The following is a 14,521-nucleotide window of genomic DNA, read 5'->3' as shown; positions in this document are numbered from 1 at the left end:
GATTTGAGCGTTTTTCCATCCAGTTTGACCGATTTTCCCTGTCCATTCTAGGTGGAAATGGACAATTTTGCTTGTTTCCCCGCCCATGGGACTTGCTCTTTGGAGGAATATCTTCCAATATGGGGCTGCAATTGCTTTTGAGACTGACTTAATCTAAAGCCCGCCCACCAAATTTTACCCGCCCGCTCCTAACATTCTCTTCTCTCTCTAAAGAGAAAAAGTTTTCATCACCGGGTGACCACGTAGTAACAGATCTCCACTTTCGTCTTTTCAAATGCCTCAACGACAAACGAAATTTCTGATTTAAAACCGGCAACTCTAAAATGATCGTCTGCGTTGCCGTCGTCGGCCACCAGGTACGTCTCACTTTCTCTCTTCATCGAATCATATTCCCGGATAACTGGCCGCGATCTGACTACTTTTTATGTATTATTTAAACAGAATAATCCATTGTATTTGCAAAGCTTCACTGAAGCTGATGATGCCCTAAAACTTCATCATATTGTTCACTGTTCTTTGGATGTTATTGATGAACGAGGTATTCTTCTTTTAGATCTAATAACAGTAGCTTTTAATTTTATTGAATTTGACTTCATTTTTTTTTTTAATTCTTGAATTGTTCAGACCTTTAAATAACTTGACTAGAGACTGATTTCTAGGGTTTTTTAGATGAGAAATTTTGTTGGTATTTTAAATTGTGCTTGTGGGATAACATTGGAGATGGAGTATGAACAATTAACTCATAGTTGAGATTTTTAAAGCATAATTTTGGTAGGTCTTAGTAATGGAGGGTTTTTCGTGATATTCAATACTATTTTCTCTGAGGTACGATCAGTGTGGTTTATACAGATAGCCATGAAATTCTGTTCTGAACTCCTCGTGATTGTAGTGAATACTAATCAAGTATCAAGTTGAAGGGATTGGTTTTATGCATTACCCAAGTTTGGATTTTTCAAAACTAGCTAATTTGAGCAAATTAGTGATTGTGTTTAAAAGCCGTGTCATTTGGGTGGAGAGAGGAATGAGAATTATCTGCTTTTATTGAATAGTTGATACCCAAACCCCAGGAGGAAATGCAGCTAATCTGCTGTTAATTCCTGGATGAAAAGTTTGAACCTATGATTTTGAGTTGATTTTTATCAAAAGCTATGTTTCGCTTGCAAAGGTTCCAATTGTTTAGCTATTGATTAGTTTGTACAAGGAAAGATGATGATAACACCATATGGATGCTGAAGCTTGATATTTAGCCAGTCATAACAAAAGACCTTTTCACTTATTTGAAAAAAAAAGTCACATTAGATTCGCTGAAGCCTGTCCTTTAGATACTTAGAAATAATAATTGAGTACTTTAAAGATGTTAAATCAAGCATGGACTACTTCCATACGTTATTTTGTGTCCATTTGAAAGTTCAAATCATGTTTTGTGTAATCTCAAATCTATTATACTTGCATTGAATTCAAGAACCGATAGCATTATTGACTTGAATTACACCAAGGGAAAAAAAAGAAACAAACGGGAACCAATTGAACAGGCAATACGTCTCAGATGCCATATATATATGTTAAAATGGAAACATTTTAATTCCTCATGAGTCCATGACATGATTAATACAATAATACCTCTTACAGCTGGGATCCATTTTACTCAATTGTAGAAGTGTAATGTTCTCTTTTAAGCTTTTAAACTTAAAAAGCAATTACTTTCCTTACGAGGAAGATGCTTCACTGTTTAAGGGCAGCATAGGCTCATGTTGCTCATAGTCACAGCAAAGGATGCGAAGGAGTTTACATGATGCTTTTCCTTTTGCTCTTTGGGGTTTACTAATTGGTCCAGGTTGTTTGTGGTTATAAGTTTTTCTTATCTGAATCAGTTAATGCACATGATTCAACTTAACTGTGAGATTGGGTTCGTAGTAAGATGGTATACTGTAGTGACTAATTTTTGTTGCTCAATTTATATGCAGTGAACAATCCAAAAAAAATTGGTTCAATGTTGAATGAGACTTTTCTTGGTCTTCTTTATCCAACAGAAAATTACAAAGTGTAAGTTCATTCACTCAAGGCATGTTTGTCCCTCAAATATGTTCCTTACTCATCTTTAAGGACTTCATTACTGTTGTCAGTCTCCTGTGTGTTAGAGAATCTTAATCTAATTGGAACACACTATGCAGGTATGGATATCTGACTAATACAAAGGTGAAGTTTATTCTGGTCACAAGAGATCTAGATGTCAGAGATGCGGATGTGAGAAATGTATGTGATATTATTATTATTTGCTTTAATATCATTAATCAATTATGCTACAAAAATCACGGCTTTTGTTATTTAGTTCTTTTTTTTATATGAAGAGGTATAACAGCGGAAACTCTTTTCATCTGGCAGTTTATCTTGTTATTTTTGAACAAACTCTTAAATTGTTTTCTCTGACTTGTTGTTATACTGCTGGAACTACATGAAGTTTTTCAGAAGGTTCCACACTGCATACGTTGATGCAGTTTCAAACCCGTTTCATGAACCAGGGAAGAAAATAACCTCGAGGATTTTTGCTGAAAGAGTCAGTACCATCGTCAAGTCCTTTGGGTTGGGTGCAGCTGTGTAAGTAAGAGCAGGCCTTCTTGGAGGCCCTTAATTGAAACTGGTGAAGAATTTCTGTCATTGCACTTCATTCCCTGCATCTGTACTTGACCATTTTCATTTTGTATAAAGCAGAACTTGAAACAGAGTTTACATTTCCTGGATGCAATTACCTGAATTTTAATTGATTAAACAATCTTATAACAGTAGATATCATTTCGTGATTGAAGTACAAGCATTTTAGAAAATTTCGTTGGTTTACAAATGAGTTTATGTTACACCAACTGCGCAATTGTAGTGTAAGAATTAATTAGTATGGTTAGCAACTTACGTAGAAGTGCAAGTATGATCTGGATTAGAAGCTGCGGTGCTTACAGCAAAATTTTTGCCCTGTACTGATTAGGATATCATCGTCCAAAACTTACAAAAGACATACATTTATGTACTACAAGTTTAGATGTTATGATAGTCAAGAAGTATCTTGAGTTAAGATACTTGTTTTGCAGGTATGAATAACAATGCCTCATTTATTTTCTCTACTAAGGCTTATTTGCACGTTGTTGTCTACTCAAATTTCAGTGTAATACATACTCCAATTTTTGCAGGCATGCCGAATCCAGATTTCCCCATTAAGCCTATGGATCAGAAACTAATGGCACTTGGGATGAAAATATATTACCATGCTTCGTAACTTCTTAGTTCTCAAATATCACTTCTTTACATTCACTTAGACCAGTCTATGAGATCTTTATCGAAATAATGCATGCTGAATTTGTTCAAGGGTAGATCATTCTCAATGGCAGTCTCCATAATTTTTAGCTTTAAGAATTGTGTTTCAATTTTGAATGGGGTTATTAGGTTTAAAACAATGGGCTAAGGTGTGGCTAAAAGGAAAAGAAAATTGCTCAATAAAGAAGATAAATAATTAAACATCTTTATTGCAAATTAAATACATGGATCTTCCAGGATATTTAAATGAAATAATAACCAACACAACAGAAAGGAAAACAATAATAGTCATCTTTGTGATCCAGGATACACAAAACTAAGACATTGAATACAAAAAACAACAAACAAATAAGCACTCTCCAAAGGCAGATGTTGGTTTGTGTTGCACAGTACGTTACTAAAAGGTCGCAAGGGATCATTTCATTGAACTCCTATGCAATTCAACCCTGTAGAATAGAATTCCAGGAACACAAATTCTAACTGAGGTACCAAAAAGTAACCTTGGAGGCTATGAATTTTCAAGATAAACAAACTAAGGAAGAACAATGCCGGTGCAGCAAATTGGTCCTGGATTTTTAGTAATGCGAAAAAGGTGGGAATGAATAGGGGAGTTGCAGATTTCTAATAGTACGAAGGTGTTTCTGTTGGTGGTGGTGGAGATGGGTAAACATATTTAGGGGCAACATATGCTGGTGGTGGTGGAGATGAGTAAGTGTATTTAGGGGCAACATATGCCGGTGGTGGTGGAGATGAGTAAGTGTATTTAGGGGCAACATATGCTGGTGGTGGTGGGGATGAGTATACGTATTTAGGTGCAACCTTAGGTGAAGGTGGAGGGGGAGATAGGTAGTAGTATGATGGTAGTAGTGGGGATGAGTAGGCGTACTTAGGGGCGACATATGCTGGTGGTGGTGGGGATGAGTAGACGTATTTAGGAGCTACGTAAGCTGGTGGTGGGGGTGATGAGTACACATATTTAGGAGGTGATGGTGATGGGTAAACTTTAGGAGCGACGTAAGCTGGTGGTGGGGGTGATGAGTAGACATATTTAGGAGGCGATGGTGATGGGTAAACTTTGGGGGCGACATAAGCTGGTGGTGGGGGTGATGAGTAGACATATTTAGGAGGTGATGGTGATGGGTAAACTTTGGGAGCGACGTAAGCTGGTGGTGGTGGTGATGAGTAGACATATTTAGGAGGTGATGGGTAAACTTTGGGAGCGACGTAAGCTGGTGGTGGTGGTGATGAGTAGACATATTTGGGAGGTGATGGATAAACCTTGGGAGCGATGTAAGCAGGTGGTGGTGGTGATGAGTACACATATTTAGGAGCTACGTAAGCTGGTGGTGGGGTGATGAGTAACATATTTGGGAGGAGATGGTGATGGATAGACTTTGGGAGCGACGTAAGCTGGTGGTGATGAGTAAACATATTTAGGAGGGGATGGTGTTGGGTAAACCTTGGGAGCAACGGAAGCTGGTGGTGGCGGTGATGAGTAAACATATTTAGGAGGTGATGGAGATGGGTAAACCTTGGGAGCGACGTAAGCTGGTGGTGGGGGTGATGAGTAGACGTATTTAGGAGGTGATGGTGATGGTGATGGATATACCTTTGGAGTGACGTAAGCTGGTGGTGGGGGTGATGAGTAGACATATTTAGGAGGTGATAGTGATGGGTATACCTTTGGTGCGACGTAAGCTGGTGGTGGTGGTGATGAGTAGACGTATTTAGGAGGTGATGGTGAAGGGTATAACTTTGGAGCGACGTAAACTGGTGGTGGTGATGAGTAAACATATTTAGGATCTACATAAGCTGGTGGTGGGGGTGATGAGTAGACATATTTAGGAGGCGATGGCGATGGGTAGACTTTGGGAGCGACGTAAGCTGGTGGTGGTGGTGATGAGTAAACATATTTAGGAGGTGATGGTGATGGGTAAACTTTTGGGGTGACATAAGCTGGTGGTGGTGGTGATGAGTATGTATATTTAGGAGCTACGTAAGCTGGTGGTGGGGGTGATGAGTAAACATACTTAGGAGGTGATGGTGATGGGTATACTTTGGGAGCGACATAAGCTGGTGGTGGTGGTGATGAGTAGACATATTTTGGAGCTACGTAAGCTTGTGGTGGGGGTGATGAGTAAACATATTTGGGAGGTGATGGTGATGGATAAAGTTTGGGCGCGACGTAAGCTGGTGGTGGCGGTGATGAGTAAATATATTTAGGAGGGGATGGCGATGGGTAGACTTTGGGAGCGACATAAGCTGGTGGTGGTGGTGACGAATAGACATATTTAGGAGCAACATAGGCTGGTGGTGGGGGTGATGAGTAAACATATTTAGGAGGTGATGGTGATGGGTAAACTTTGGGTGCGAAGTAAGCTTGGGGTGGTGGTGATGAGTAAACATACTTAGGAGGTGATGGTGATGGGTAAACTTTTGGGGCGACATAAGCCGGTGGTGGAGGTGATGAGTATGTATATTTAGGAGCTATGTAAGCTGGTGGTGGGGGTGATGAGTAAACATACTTAGGAGGTGATGGTGATGGGTATACTTTGGAAGCGACGTAAGCTGTTGGTGGGGGTGATGAGTACACGTATTTAGGAGGTGATGGTGATGGGTATACCTTTGGAGCGACATAAGCTGCTGGTGGTGGTGATGAGTATACATATTTAGGAGGTGATGGTGATGGGTATATCTTTGGAGCGAGGTAAGCTGGTGGTGGTGGTGATGAGTAAACGTATTTAGGAGGTGATGGTGATGGGTATACCTTTGGAGCGACGTAAGCCGGTGGTGGTGGTGATGAGTACACGTATTTAGGAGGTGATGGTGATGGGTATACCTTTGGAGCGACGTAAGATGGTGGTGGTGGTGATGAGTAAACATATTTAGGAGCTACGTAAGCTGGAGGTGGGGGTGATGAGTAAACATACTTAGGAGGTGATGGTGATGGGTAGACTTTGGGAGCAACGTAAGCTGGTGGTGGTGGTGATGAGTAAACATATTTAGGAGGTGATGGTGATGGGTAAACTTTTGGGGCTACATAAGCTGGTGGTGGTGGTGATGAGTATGTATATTTAGGAGCTACATAAGCTGGTGGTGGGGGTGATGAGTACACATATTTAGGAGGTGATGGTGATGGGTAGACTTTGGGTGCGACGTAAGCTGATGGTGGGGGTGATGAGTAGACATATTTGGGAGGCGAAGGTGATGGGTAAACTTTGGGAGCGACGTAAACTGGTGGTGGTGGTGATGAGTAAACATATTTGGGAGGAGATGGTGATGGGTAGACTTTGGGAGTGACATAAGCTGGTGGTGGTGGTGATGAGTAGACATATTTCGGAGCTACGTAAGTTGGAGGTGGAGGTGATGAGTAGACTTCTTTAGGAGCTACGTATGCCGGTGGTGGTGGTGATGGGTAAATTTTTGGAGCTACATAAGCTGGAGGTGGGGGTGATGAGTATACATCATTTGGAGCTTCGTATATTGGTAATGGTGGGGATGGATAGACTTTTGGAGCTACGTAAACTGGAGGAGGAGTTGATGAGTAAACTTCCTTTGGTGCTTCGTAAGCTGGGGGTGGAGGCGATGAGTAAGCAGTTTTAGGAGCCACTTCTTCATAAGGAGGAGGTGGGGAAGCATAGCTGTAATCTGGTTTTGGTAAAGCTACTTCAATGGTGGCATCCACAATTGGTTTTGAAGTTTTTTCTTCTGGACTGTATGGCTCATACTCGGCCATTGCAACATTGGCTAATAAGCATATAGCCAATGCATAGACTAGGCAAGGCAGGAGCCGTGCCATGGTGGGAAATGGGGGAAAGCGTTAAAGAGGAAGAAGAGAAGATTTGAATTTGTAAAGATGAGAATGTTTGGTTTATTTTGATAAGTGGGTTTGAACCCCTTTATATAGTGAATCACAATATGTACAGAAAGGTATTTAATTGTTAACAAATGCTTCTTCAACTCTAAAGATGGAGGTCCACTAACCCCATGTCTGTGAAATAGTAAACCCCTTAATTTTAATGGCGCTGGGTACTATATTCATCGGACTGAGTCATGCAAGGTTGTTTGTAAGTTGAAATTTTGTAAGCTATACCAACGTGGTGGGATGTTTGTGAAATATCAATAATATAAGGGCTTTACTGTTTCAACCAACAATTATTGCCCGGAGTTAGCCTATTCTTTTATCTGATTCAAACGTGAACATTGCGACTGTTTCTATGAGTAGTTTTGGCACTTGCTATAAGATTTTGGACAAGTTCAAAAAAAAATCTTTGTAGAATTTCGTTTGTCTTAATTAAGTCACCAAAAATAGATATAAAAATATACCATAAATAGATGGAATGCCTCTTTCGAAGCTGAAGGGGGAGGAACAGAGACATAGAACAACTCACCAAAATTCCAGACGTGCTAACAATGAAGGTTCTATGACTAATCATCATATTTTTTAAATTTTCATAGTTATAACTTTACACGTCTACTAGTACGCCAATATCCCCGACTATAACAGAGTTAAAAGAAAGGAGCCAAACGATGGCACAAGCGCAAGAGGCCACCCATTAGCAAGAACTATATGTACACCTTAATTATAGTCTGCCCCCGTGGCATTAGCTTCTTCTTATTTAACCATTTATGCAAACGAATTCAAATTTACAAAACCAACCATCACATAATTTATCAAAAGATTTATATACGAGTATGCGAGAAAAAGTGCCATGTTGAATAAGGATGAATTAATAAATTTATAGCTACCAGCAGTGTCTAATCCAGAGCTTCCGATGGGGCACTTATATGTAGAAATATCAAGAATGTAACTGCTAACCCTTGCCTTGGGGTGGCTCTGCCCCTAATGGACAGTCTAGTAAGTGATTTATTCGGTTCAATAGAAAATGCTTGGGTTGGCCATACAAATATCTTAATTATTAGTAAACGAAATATCAATAATCGCTTTATTTTGAATATCTATTAGTTTAAGTAATTACATAACTCGCTTTTCCTGTAAGATCTGGTGCGGCTAGTGGTTCCACAAGCCCCCTATAAGAGTCATCCTTAGTTAGCAGTATTATATTTTGAAAAGACCAGGGTACTAAGTACACGACCACTTTCTTTTTCGTTTAATCTACATAAGACACACTTTGATTTTAATTTTATTCGAAAAAAATAAATTATTAAATTAATACGGTGCAAGTAATGTGCACGTGCAATTACTTTAGATAAGCAATATGATGCGGAGATTACACAACACATTGGCAGAGATATATTGTACACAAGTAATGTATACGTTGGCAGCGAAACACCCGGACATAATCCTTTTTTGAATACTCTCACAATTATGTATCACTCAGCTCTTGGACACTATGTAGCTTCGGTCTAATGTAGTTGAGGAAAAAACTCAGCTCTTGGACATTATGTAGCTTCGGTCTAATGTAGTTGAGGAAAAAAAAACAATCTAATCTTAGTAACTTTGTTTCCACAGTATCTCTGTATCTGCGACTAATCTGGCCTTCACACGTGAATCATCTAGCATATTTTTTTTACTGTTTAGGTCGTTGCAAAGACTATCGCAACCCGATCTCCAACTGTACGACTAGATTTCTTTTGGGGCGTCAATCAATATAAACAAGGAAATATTATAATTATCCAACCACTTAGTTTCAATCACAATAAGAAATAAACATGTGAATCTCCCGAGTCAACGTTCTTTTGTTTAATCGTTGTACTTGAATCCACAAGGTTTATGTTCAAGTGAAAAACCCCTTGATTAATCAAGACTTATGTTCACCAAGTGAACCCCTTGATTATACTAGAGTTATGTTCAAGATGAACACCCTGTTATCTAACTAAATCAAGTATCGTAGATATTCACGTTATCAATTTCCGAATATTCAATTTTTAAAGTAAGAATGCAACACCTGCAAAAACAACAAATTAACTCCACTATCTAAAACCACACATAACGGAATCGGTTAACGTCGACTTTTATTGATATTTTCATATGTGGATTTGAGAAGATAAAAAAGTGACTGAAAAGGAAAAATTTCATAAAAGATTCAAGTCACTGGAATAGTGAGAAGAACACTAAAGAGTTACACAGATATGTGAATCACATCATCCCAGTTACAAATGAGAGTTCGCAAAAGAAGAAAAAAACCCAAAGAAAATGTCAGTGTTAATGACTGGATATATATAACTTTTTTCTTACAAGCTCTTGAGTGGTCTTACTACATAAGAGAAGGACCACGAATAAACAAGAACTTGATGCATGAATATAGTTATCGTTAATTACAAGTACAATAAAAGAATACCAAAATAAAATCTAGTTTCTGAAACGATACTTTTTTTTTATCACTGAAAAATTCTTTAAAGGTTAGGCTTAGTTTTGTAATACTGTGACTGTGTAAAAGCGTTTTCCTGCTGTCCTGTGTAAGAAAAACAGTTAGGTATTTGGTAAACCATATACTAAAAGCTAAAGCTGATTAAAAAAATGATCAAATTGTGTTTGGTAAAATATAGGTTCACTTATTGTAGTTGTAACAAATGACAAAAATAGACATAATCTTCTAATATAGTTTTATCTATGTGATGGGATTTAAACATAATTAGATATTTATATATAGTTTTAGTAACTATTTTTTATTATAGATATAACTTTGGATTAAAAAAATCATACTAAATCAAATATTTATTTAATATTGGCTCTTTTTTATTTATTTTTTAATTGATATGATATATGAAAAGTAATTTGAAAGTGAAAATATAATATTTAAAAAATGTGATATAATTTAAAATAACAATCTTTAAAAAATATTACATGGAGAATAAGAAATTGATTATCAAATATTTGAGGGCAATTTTTGTCATTTATAGAATATAGTAGGGATATAAAGGAAAAATTATGCATTAAAATTAGGTGGGACCACAACTTATGCTTTTAGAGTTTTTAAAAGCTCCTCTCCCCCAAATCCCTGGGGTTACGTTTCCGACGGGAATCACTTTTCCAGTAAATCCTCCATATGGAGTCCGACCCCTCCCCCTAAGATTTGGTGAGAAACTTATCAAGGGATTTATGGACCCACTTTTCTTAACTCCAAATCCCATATTATACAATTTTAAGATTCTTAGGGAAATGCTAAACAGTACATGGACTTGAACACAAGAGAATTCTATGATTCCTAGGAATTTCAACTGAGTTACCAAACATACGAGAGATTTACATGAATTCCAGAATTTGTAATCCGATGGGATAATAAATTCCTGAAAATTGTGAATTCTACAAAAAAAAACCACCATAAATATGAATATTGTTATATGTTATCCCTTAGTAAAATTAAGCTCATAAATACTTATGTTAAGTATAGCAAAAAAATCAATCTTATATATTAATCTTTTCCTAAGTTAGGTTTGATAATAACCGTAACTTTAATATGTTTTCTTTTTGACTTTTCTAACTTACATAGTTGATACACTCTTAGGAAGTGCGATAATGTTCCAACACTTTCTACATTAGCTAAGAATGAAAATGTAAGTCATGTAGAACACTAAGCTCTGAGTGGAAAAGAAATGAATCCGAACAATGAAGTAAGTTGAATATGCGTCAACTCTACCGAGAAGCATACCTTCACAAATTGGTGATTGTAGACCTTGATTTCGGAGTACAGTCGTTGTTATCACTCTTATTTATTACCTCTGATCGGATTTTCGATGATTTAGATATTAGTGCAATGCTCGGTTGAACCCACAAGGTTTGCTACATCAAGCTTGTTGTCTATGTTAATTAGATGATCAATACTATATATTGATTTCTAGTCTATTAAGTCAAGTCTCGGACTAGGTTAGAATTTGGTAGTTGAGTATTAGACATCACCCTCGAAGGCTGAAGATCGACGAAGACATTTGGAGAACTTGTGCATCAGGTATATGAAGACTGGACCATTATATTTTACTCACTATCTTACCATTTTATATGTTGAGACGATGTCGTATGAGTTCTAATAGATTCACAGAGAAGAAGTTTAGAGTCAAGCTTATCTTGTTAAAAATCTCGAAATATGATTTTAGCAAAGATGTTCAGCGGTCCTTAACAATATTAGTTCTAAGCGATCTATTTTTTGTGAATTAATTTATGTATCAATTGAAAATTGCACGTGCAATGATTTTATCACTTGGGAATGTTTCAAACATCAAAAGAGAAAAATTCAGAACTACCGATATTTCTGCTCATGGTAGGTTGGCAAACCAGTTCGCAAACCATAGATATATGAGTTTCAGAAATACGGGAAGTTTGCCAAACCAGTTCGCGAACCGTGAGTTCAGTTGGGAAAAGTTCATGAACCCGGTTCACGAACCATTATGAACTGAATTCTTGAAGTTGGTATTCTAGACGAGTAGTTGGAAAACCCGGTTCACGAACCATGGTCAACTGAGTTCGGTAGTCTTGTCGGGTTGGCGAACCAGGTTCACGAATCGTTGAAACCTGACTCATGAATAATCCTTACGGATCACAAACCGTTGTACCAACTGTCCCAGCAGATTTTAGCAGATGCTTAAAGACTTATTTTTTAAATATGTTTAGCATTGCTAGAATTTTCTCAAACACTTAAGACTTCATTGATCACTAAAACACTTATGTATGTGCATCATGATTAAATTTTTAGGTGTTTAGATGATCATCAAATGGTGTATATATGAATGACACGAGTCCCAGAGATTTTATGGAGTGTTAGGAGAGAGTTTGGTGGCCAATAGAGGCGGAGAAGAGAAGAAATCGGAGGTCGCAAGAAAGTTTCTGCTACTGCAGAAACTCAAGAACATCAACAACATTAAGTTGCTAGAGTCAGTCGCAGATTATAATTAAGAACTGTCGCAGAAACTGTCGTTCTCGACAGTGGTTGAAAAAGGCTTCGAGCGACTGAAAATTATCTCTAGCGACTGTACCTATGTAATAGTGATTATGGAACGCCAGTTAAGCATTGAAAATCACTGTTTTTATTATTTTTCTTCCTCTTCTTCATTGTTAACACTTTTGAGCTATGTATTCATTTTCGGAGAGAGTGTTTGACATGATGAACTAAACCCCAACACTGGGATGACGGAGGAAGCTATATTTCATAATTGTTTGGTAACTATAATTGATTTTTTTGACTTTTTGCATTATTTTTTATTGATTTATGATTTTAATTAATTAGTTATGATCTTATTTGATGATGTATGATTAGCCTAGTATTTTTGATGCATCATGCTCATAATTTAACCTCTACAATTAATATTTTCGAAATCAACCTTTGACAAAGAAATAGAGTCTATAAAAGAGCTATAATTGTTAAGAATCAATATATGCATCACTTGATTTTGATTAATGGTGCAATCCTAAGTCCCAGTTTCTCTTCATATTGTTATGACCTTGTATATATTTGCTAGTTAAATTTTAATTTAGGTCTTAAATCAAATCTTAACAAGTCCGGAAATCGATTTCTTTTTACCACTGTATACAACACATCAATTTTTGGCGTCGCCGACACGAACTTGTTTTTAGGTTAGGTTTTAGATTTGTCTTTTTTTTTTAGGTTTAGGTTTAGTTTTTGTTTTTTAGATTTTTATTTCTTTTGTTAGATTTTACTTTGTGTATTTTTGTTTTTGGTGTGCAGGTTTTGCTTGAAGCTAAAAGTGGAAAGTTGGACTTGCCTATAAAACTGCAGAAAATTCAAGATTTTTTGGTTAGTTTTTATTTTCTTTATTTCTTTTTTGACTTGTATATCTTGTTTGTTTATTTTAGTATTTTATTTATTATTATAAAAAAACACAAACACGAACGCACACGTGCACATTATATTGCATTGTCTGACACCGAATAGTAGGAAAACACGTGGTTTAGTACGGTGAACCCTCTGGGCATTATCACCCGAAACACCACAAGACTTAGCCTCGTACCTTTGACTAGTCTTTGACTGTAGGTATATTTTGTTAAAGGTAACCCAAGCCTACCCAAAATAGTCTATTCCATCATTTGCATTTGCACGTGCACAGAAAATATCGAATTGGTAATATAATAGCCAATACAATGAAATATCCAAAAAAAGCAATATGGACATTATTCTTTTTATGACCATAGTGTGAACGCCAAACTTTTGAAGGTTATGGCTCATACCATGGTGAGCCTAATTACTATCCACACACGCACCGGTCATATGAGCAAGATCCTTATATTTCTCCTATACAAAAAAACATCAGGGAGTTAGTTGAGTCGACACGTAAGTTAGCCTAGTCATAATACCTTCTTTACAAGATACCATCAGGAAGTCAACTTAGAATTGGCATATGAACAAATTTTTTATGTTTGATTGATCATAATTGGATGGTACATTCGTTCACGAGTGCTGATTGTAAAAAAATCTCAAAAAAGATAATTTTTTACATAAAAATACGTCAGTTGAGTCGACTCAGAGGATTGTGTTTGAGACGCAGAAAATAATTGCTCAAAATAATTTTTATGGTCAATACGGTGTTCCCAGGTTCACCCTTGAAAATGAGGATAATTATTATTCACCTAATCAAGATGATGAGGTTTGAATTGGAGACAGTACTTTAGATGAGGTTCAACCATTTTTATGTTATTATAATGACAATTATGATGAGGATAGTGTTGATGAGGAATCTGAAATATGCAGGCATAGTGATCAGGAATTTTTTACTCCAATTGAGTTTTATGAAAATAATGTTATTTATGGTTCAGATCCAAATAATTTAATGATTATTCACCTAATCAAAAGGGAGGGGATTTGACTAGAGATAAACTTTCTTAGACGATGTATATTTCCTTATTGCGAAGCCGATGATGGTTTAAAGAAACGAGTTTATCCTGAGAATATTGTTGTAGAGTCCAAGGATTTAAGAAACAATAATATTATATAAAGAAGATGAACTCATAGAGATTTTAAATATTAGTGAGGATATATCACCTAATTATAACCTAGAATAAGCAATTGACCATTTTCAGGATTCTGGCGATCGTAGAGAAATTTTAACTAGTCTATCTATAGGATACCCAAAACTTTAAGTTTGGGGGTGATTATCATTGTCCTTGCGCCTTACCATTAAATCTTAGAAAGTTCCCTCACTTGGGACTTGATATATATGGCTCAACCATTTTAAAATATTATCTTCATGCACGTTTTCCTGAACCTAATGATGTCCAGAAAGAAGTTCATAAACCCATCCCATGGTT

General features: G+C 36.8%; 1 protein-coding gene and 1 pseudogene across 1 annotated transcript; one reads left to right on the top strand and one right to left on the bottom strand.

The window, feature by feature from the left end:
- Positions 1-211: 211 nt before the first annotated feature.
- Positions 212-2,818, top strand: LOC113330497 (trafficking protein particle complex subunit 2-like protein). The gene is made up of 5 exons (XM_026577301.1): positions 212-356; positions 442-538; positions 1,965-2,043; positions 2,172-2,253; positions 2,459-2,818. The coding sequence occupies exons 1-5, from the start codon at positions 324-326 to the stop codon at positions 2,597-2,599; spliced, it is 432 nt and encodes a 143-aa protein (XP_026433086.1). The 5' UTR covers positions 212-323; the 3' UTR covers positions 2,600-2,818.
- A 669-nt stretch (positions 2,819-3,487) lies between these two features.
- On the bottom strand, positions 3,488-7,158 carry LOC113291218 (annotated as a pseudogene).
- Between the last annotated feature and the right edge of the window lie 7,363 nt (positions 7,159-14,521).

This window comes from Papaver somniferum, chromosome 1 (assembly GCF_003573695.1).
Source record: "Papaver somniferum cultivar HN1 chromosome 1, ASM357369v1, whole genome shotgun sequence".
In the NCBI taxonomy this organism is placed as follows: Eukaryota; Viridiplantae; Streptophyta; class Magnoliopsida; order Ranunculales; family Papaveraceae; genus Papaver; species Papaver somniferum.
This window is presented reverse-complemented; position numbering and strand designations above follow the sequence as displayed.

Bases quoted from the DNA above. Each gene is read 5' to 3' on its own strand.
- LOC113330497 (XM_026577301.1), top strand. From the start codon at position 324: ATGATCGTCTGCGTTGCCGTCGTCGGCCACCAG. The intron at 2,044-2,171 runs GTAAGTTCATTC...CACACTATGCAG, and splicing joins CCAACAGAAAATTACAAAGT to GTATGGATATCTGACTAATA. The intron at 2,254-2,458 runs GTATGTGATATT...AACTACATGAAG, and splicing joins GAGATGCGGATGTGAGAAAT to TTTTTCAGAAGGTTCCACAC.